The sequence below is a fragment of the Engystomops pustulosus genome, chromosome 10 (genome assembly GCF_040894005.1).
Source record: "Engystomops pustulosus chromosome 10, aEngPut4.maternal, whole genome shotgun sequence".
NCBI lineage: Eukaryota > Metazoa > Chordata > Amphibia > Anura > Leptodactylidae > Engystomops > Engystomops pustulosus.
The window spans coordinates 3643512-3650619 of NC_092420.1; the positions used below are offsets into that span (position 1 = coordinate 3643512).

The 7108-nt window shown below is 47.1% G+C and overlaps 1 protein-coding gene across 1 annotated transcript; it reads left to right on the forward strand.

Annotated features, from left to right (window-relative positions):
- Nucleotides 1–5120: 5120 nt before the first annotated feature.
- LOC140104668 (olfactory receptor 1G1-like) lies at nucleotides 5121–6062 on the forward strand. Its single transcript, XM_072128304.1, has one exon. The coding sequence runs from the start codon at nucleotides 5121–5123 to the stop codon at nucleotides 6060–6062; it is 942 nt and encodes a 313-aa protein (XP_071984405.1).
- The last annotated feature ends 1046 nt before the right edge of the window (nucleotides 6063–7108 follow it).

Below are 7108 nucleotides of genomic sequence, written 5' to 3' on the forward strand. Positions count from 1 at the left end.
CCGTTGTCTCTCATCACTGAACTTTTTGCTCGAATTCGGGGTGCCAAGGTTTTCACCAAGTTGGATCTGCGAGGGGCATATAACCTCATCCGTATCCGTGAAGGTGATGAATAAAAGACAGCCTTCAATACTAGTGGTGGACATTTTGTGTATCTTGTAATGCCCTGTGGACTCTGCAATGCTCCAGCAGTGTTCCAAGAATTTGTCAACAATATCTTCCTAGACTTGCTTTACACTTGTGTCGTTGTTTATTTGGACGATATTCTGGTGTTTTCTCCTGACCTGCAGTTTCATCAGGTCCACTGGCAAGTTCTCAGGCGTCTAAGGGCCAATCACTTGTATGCTAAGCTCGAGAAATGCCAGTTTCATCAGAGTAGCCTTATTTCTGACAAAGGAATACAGATGGATCCTGCAAAGCTGCCTGCTGTGCTTCAGTGGCCTTGCCCAGTGGGACCATGTGCCATACTGAGATTTCTGGGCTTCACCAGTTATTACTACAAATTTATTCCACATTTCTCCTGTCTTGTATCTTCTATTTTGGCGTTGACCAAGAAGAACGCCACACTCTGGCCACTGGCGGCTGAAGAAGCTTTCTCTAAGCTTTGTCTCTGCTCCAGTTCTCACACGACCTGATACTGAGAGACTGTTCCAACTACAGGTTGATGCCTCATCCGTTGGTGTTGGAGCCGTTCTCACCCAGAAAGGGCCCAAAGGTCGAACCCTTACCTGCGGCTTCTTCTCTAAAACCTTCTCAGCTGCGGAGAGGAATTATTCAATTGGTGATCAGGAACTTCTTGCCATAAAGCTAGCTTTGGAGGAATGGGGCTATCTTCTGAAAGGAGCTCATCATCTGGTCTATGGCTACACTGACCACAAGAATCTCCTGTACCTCCAGACCGCTCAGCATCTCAATTCTCGACAGCTTTGTTGGTCCCTCTTCTTTTCCCGGTTCAACTTCTCGATTCACTTCCGTCCAGCTGAGAAGAACATCAAAGCTGATGCCCTCTCTCGTCCCTCTGATATTGTTGGGGAAGAACCTTGTCATACGATTCCTCCGGAACGTCTGGTTGTTGCTGCTCCTGTGGACCTAGAGCAGCTTCCTCCTTTCAAGATTTATATCCGACAGAAGAGGATACTAACTTGGGGACACTGCTCTCATGTTGCTGGGCACCCTAGGGTGCAGAGATCTATCGCTCTCATATCTCGTTACTACCGGTGGCCAGATCTGTTCAAAGACATTCAAGATTTTGTGAGTTCCTGTGCTTCCTGTGCTTGTAACAAGTCATCACGTCTCAAGCCTACAGGTCTGCTCCTGCCATTGCCGATACCCAGTTGCCCGTGGACTCACATAGCCATGGACTTTATTACAGATCTCTCATTTTCTTCCGGTAATACAGTCATCTGGGTGGTAACGGATAGGTTCTCCAAGATGTCCCACTTGGTGCCTTTGCCAGGTCTGCCATTGGCTCCATGTCTGGCCAGTTTGTTCACATCTTTTGGCTTCATGGGCTTCCTCAACACATCGTCTCGGACCGAGGGGTCCAGTTTGTTTCCAAGTTCTGGTGTTCCTTGTACAGCCAACTACAAGTTAAGCTGGACCTCTCTTCTGCCTATCATCCGCAGACTAACAGACAAGTGGAAAGGGTCAACCAAAATCTGGGCTACTATCTAAGGCACTTTGTCTCTGCTTGTCAAGACGATTGGTCTACCCTCTTACCTTGGGCAGAATTTTCATGTAATCCTCTGGACTCTGATTCTGCTGGTGACGCTCCCTTCTTTGTTGTCTTTGGACGACATCCATGCCCACCTCTTCCTCTGTTTGTGCCTTCTGATGTTCCTGCCATGGAGGAACTGGTTCAAGACCTCATATCCATCTGGGAGCAAACACGGCGATCTCTACTTCAGGCATCCGCCCGCACCAAGACCCAGGCCGACAGGAGATGCAGGTCTCCTCCAATCTTTTCCCTGGGTGATAAAGTGTGGCTGTCTTCAAGATACGTCCGGTTGAAGATTCCCAGCTACAAGCATGGTCCTCGCTATCTGGGTCCATTTGAGGTGCTGAAACGCATCAACTCTGTGGCCTATAAGCTGCACCTTCCTCCTACCATGAGAATCCCGAACTCCTTTTGAAGCCTTTCATCCTGAACCACTTTGCCCGGCAAGTACCACCTCCACCTCCTGAGGCGGACTCCTCTGATATCTATGAGGTGAAAGAGGTCCTGAAGTCAGTCAGAGGGAAGCTGATCTTTCTTGTTGACTGGAAGGGGTTCGGGCCAGAGGAGAGGTCTTGGGAGCCAGAAGACAACATTCTGGACCATTCTGTTCTTCAGAGATTCCTTCACACAAAGAAAAGGGGGAGGCCGAAGGGGAGGGGGGGTACTGTCACGGATGCCCTTGTGACCCGTGTCTTGGGTTGCAGGCTCACCCGTGTACCTCCATGCCGGCCACTGCACTCGCCGAGCGACTCACCTTGCCGGGATCCAGCGGCGTCTCTCGCGGCTCCTTGTGCGCTTTCCTGCCTCCTAGGGTGCACGCCGGCTCTGTTAAAGGGCCAGCGCAGTGATAATTGGTGCTGGCCAGCTGCCCTTTTTGATAAATTCCCAGCCCCTTCCTGTGTTCCCTGCCAGATCTTTGTGCCTCACAGCCTTAGAAAAAGCTTTGTTCCCATGTCCTTTACGTTTATAGTGATTTCCCTTTGTGACCTTGGTTCCGTTCCTAACTACGCTCCTCTGCTGCCTGCCTTGACCTGTTGCTACGTTCCCGACTCTGATCTCGTGCTGCCCGAACGGACCTCCTGCCTATCCCCAACTACAATTCTGCCTACCGTCTTTGTACCTCGCCTTGGCTGCCACTGCGGACAAAGTCACACCTGTGGGATGACCTGGTTGTGCCATGCCGCAGTACAACCCGTTTTGCTGCGTGCTCTGGTGAAAACTGAGTGCCTTTTAGACTCCGGTCCTAGGTGTCATTCTACGTCATCGTCCATGCTGGTCCAGAGGATCCACTACCACTGATCCTGACAGTAAAATCCGGCCATGGATCCCACCCAGGTTCCGCAACCTATTCTGGTGGATCTTCCCACCATCGTGGCTCAGTTGCCCGTGGACTCACATAGCCATGGACTTTATTACAGATCTCCCATCTTTTTCCGGTAATACAGTCATCTGGGTGGTAACAGATCGCTTCTCTAAGATGTCCCACTTTGCTCCTCTGCCAGGTCTGCCGTCAGCTCCACCCCTTCCGCTGCACATTGTCTTGGACTTTGGGGTCTAGTATTTTCCCTTTTCTGGACTTTGGACTTTACCATCCACAAACCAGTGGACAAGGTGAGAAGGTTAATCAGACCCTGGGATGAAATCTCCGTCATTTTGTCTCCACCCGCCAGGACGACTGGTCCAACCTGCTGTTTTGGGCAGAGTTTTCTTACAACTCTCTAGACTCTGAATCTGACAGTTCCACTTCATTTTTTGTCATATTTGGGCGACATCCACGCCCCCTTCCTCCTCTGTCTGAGCCTTCTGATGTTCCTGCCGTGGAGGATTTGGTTCAAGATCTCAAGTCCATCTGGGAGCAAACACGGCAGTCACAACTTCGGGCCTCCACCCGCACCAAGACCCAGGCTGACAAGAGACACAGGCCTCCTCCAGTCTTCAATCCAGGTGATAAGGTGTGAATGTCTTCAAGATATGTCAGGCTAAAGGTTCGCAGCTACAAGCTTGGTCCTCGCTATCTGGGCCCATTTGAGGTGCTTAAACACATCAATCCAGTCGCCTATAAGCTCCGCATTCCTCCCACCATGCGCATCCCGAATTCCTTCCACATCTCCCTTCTGAAACCAGTCATCCTGAACTGCTCCTCACGGGAAGTACCAGCTCCAGCTCCTGAGGTGAATTCCACTGATGTCTGTGAAGTGATAGAGGTCCTGGGTATGAAGTCAGTCAGAGGGAAGAGGTTCTTTCTTGTCCACTGGAAAGGTTTTGGGCCAAGGAGAAGGCTCGGGAGCTGGAGGACAACATCCTGGATCGTGTTCTCCTGCAGAGGTTCCTCCAGTCCAAAAAGAGGGGGAGGCCAAAGGGGGAATACTGTCACAGGTGCCCCTGCGACCCATACCTGTGTAGCTCCATGTAGGCCACCATAGTTCAGAGCAGCAGGACAAGCAGAGCCAACCTGCTGGATCCATGTTTTCGTGAGGGCTATCAATTTTAGAAAAAGGTCATGAATGGATTCCAGTTTATTCCACAATAAGCAGGCCTTCCAGAGGTTATATTTAAAAGGTTAATAGATAGAATGAGAGTGACAAAAGGATACACTGATTATTATTGAGGATTGCATGTGTTCTATGAGTAATGGAGAGGTTGGAATTTCCAAAAATTGGCCACTAGAAAAGAATATAGAGAGAAAGGAGATAGTTTAGTAATTTATGGTAGTGGGTCAATGAAAAGATCTTCTACACTAACAGCAATATAAACATATACACAAATATAATAATACTAACAATCAGATAGGAGGTCCACCTAGCCAAGTAGAAATTCCAGAAAAATCTGGTTAATACTGGTTAGAAATGCACTGCCATGCCTTATCTACCAGATGGAATGAACCAATATTCCACCCAGAATTTAGGTCATATTTCTTCTTTTTCCATGAGTAGACAACACTGCCTGTAGAGAAAGATCACAGCGAGATCCTACTAATTTCATTTGGTGAAGAAATTTTCCTATTTTTTTTTTCTTGGTAGAAAATGTATAGCAAGATCTGCCAGTCACTCTCTATCTACAGCACTGGACATAACTAGTCTACTAGATATATCCTACAGACAGAAGCATGGAGGGTCTTCACTGGTTAATATTAGGCTACACAATATTATACTCAAAACAATCATAAAAATTAGAGTCTTGAGACCTGATTACTTTATTCCGGTATGAGTGGAGCAGAGGTTTGGGAATTTAGTGTATCCTGCTCCAGGGAGATCTGATGGGATATAAAGTGAGGAACGCTGTTAGCATCAATATTTTTTTTGCCCAAGTTTGGGTGCTCACACATATATTCCATGGAATTCTACTAATCTATCTACCATTACTATTATTACATAATAATAATAATAATCTCATGCCAAACTGATAATGAACCAAACATCCATCAGCGTTCTTCTCATAAGTCTATCTGACAGTCAGGAGACCAACTATGTCCTCTTCATCTTCTTCCTCCTCATCTACCTGATGACTGTCTTCTCCAACTCTCTCATCATCCTTCTAGTTGTTACTTGTGCTCATCTTCATACACCCATGTATTTCTTTCTTGGTAACTTGGCTTTGATGGACATGTCCTTCTCTTCAGTCACTGCTCCTAGGTTGCTCTTTTCCATCATCACCCAACACTGGTCCATGTCTCTCTCAGAATGTATAACGCAGATGTTTTTTGTGCTTTATTTTGTGGCCTCTGAGGCTTTCTTGTTGGCCTCCATGTCCTTTGATCGGTATGTAGCCATCTGCCGCCCTCTCCATTATTCTCAAATCATGTCTTGGAGCATGTGCATTCATTTTGTATCTTTCGTTTGGTCATTTGGTTTCTTTGTTACCATCACTTTCACCTTATGTTTAAAAAGATTGACCTTCTGTGGTCGCAAACTCATACAAAGCTTCTTTTGTGATTTGCCTCATTTGCTCCAGATCTCCTGTACTGATCCTACAATCAATGTACTAATCTTAATGGGTGTAGGCGGTATTCTCAGCTTTGTTACCTTTGTTGCCACATTTTACCCCTATGTCATGATATTTAGGGCAGTGCTCAGAATCGGCACCAGTGATGGGAAGAGTAAAGCTTTCTCCACCTGTACGTCTCATCTGACTGTGGTCCTCATATTCTATTCAGCTGCAACATTTGTCTACTATATCCCTAACAGAAGTCATCTTCTAACATTAAACCGAGTATTCTCAGTGAACTATATACTGATCACCCCCTTACTGAACCCCTTAATCTACAGCCTGAGGAGTAAAGACCTGAAGGCTGCACTGCAGAGAGCGTTACATATGCACAGGCCGCATCCGGCCCCCACTAGAAATTGATGGCCTCTTCCATATGAGGAAATAAGGATAGTTACGTGTGTACGGGGGTGGGGTGGGGTGGGGGGTTGGAATACCATGTATGTAGGAGATATTTTTTTTAGTAGAATTGTTTAATTTTAAAAACAGACCACAGGATGAAAATAAATATATACAAGTTACCCCAAAAGTAAAAAAAAAAAAAACCCATAGCACTGGACACTTTATCATCCTTTGATGCATAACGTTTCTGTTTCTAGTAATTTATCATGTAAGATGCCGCCTGCTGCTGCTCCTCATGTTTTCTTCTGTTGATACCAGACAGTACAATACAGTAAGGCCCAAAGCTGATTCTTTACATAAAGCTCCTCTTCAAAAAGATCATTTGTATGACAATAAAAACTGAATTCTATCTGAAACCGGTTGTACGTGTTAGTAATCCATAGTGTCATCCATTGTCTTCTGAGCCTGTCCCATGGTGTTACATGGGGCCTTAAAGATGTTCTGGTGAATTGGTTACAGCTTCTCGCTCTACATGAACTAAACTGCCCTTAGCCATGTGTTATTGTGAGTGGCTGAAGCTTGGAATGGTCTGACCCTGGTGCCCCTGAGCTACGACAACTGGAGCCTTGCTGACTGGCCTGCCCGGTCCTTGTCTCTGGAAGCCCATGGCTCTTGTAGAGGAAGGTTGAAGGACCTCTCCTGGTGAATGGGTTACACCTTCTAAACTGCCCTTAGCCATGTGTTATTGTGAGTGGCTGAAGCTTGGAAGGGTCTGACCCTGGTGCCCCTGAGCTAAGACAACCAGAGCCCCGCTGACTGGCCTGCCCGGTCCTTGTCACTGGAAGCCCCTGGCTCTTGTGGAGGAAGGTTGTTGGACCTCTCCTGGTGGAAGCTAAGAGTGAAGGCCAGTGTAGAAGGCTTCCCATCGTGAGATTGGATGGAGGCCCTGCAGCTCCTGATTGGTGGCTGGTGTTGGGAGTGCCACAGGTCAGGGGGTTGTTTTTATGTGTCTGTGTGACCTTGTTTGTGTTCACTCCCTGCTGATTCTGATTGACGAGGAAATATTG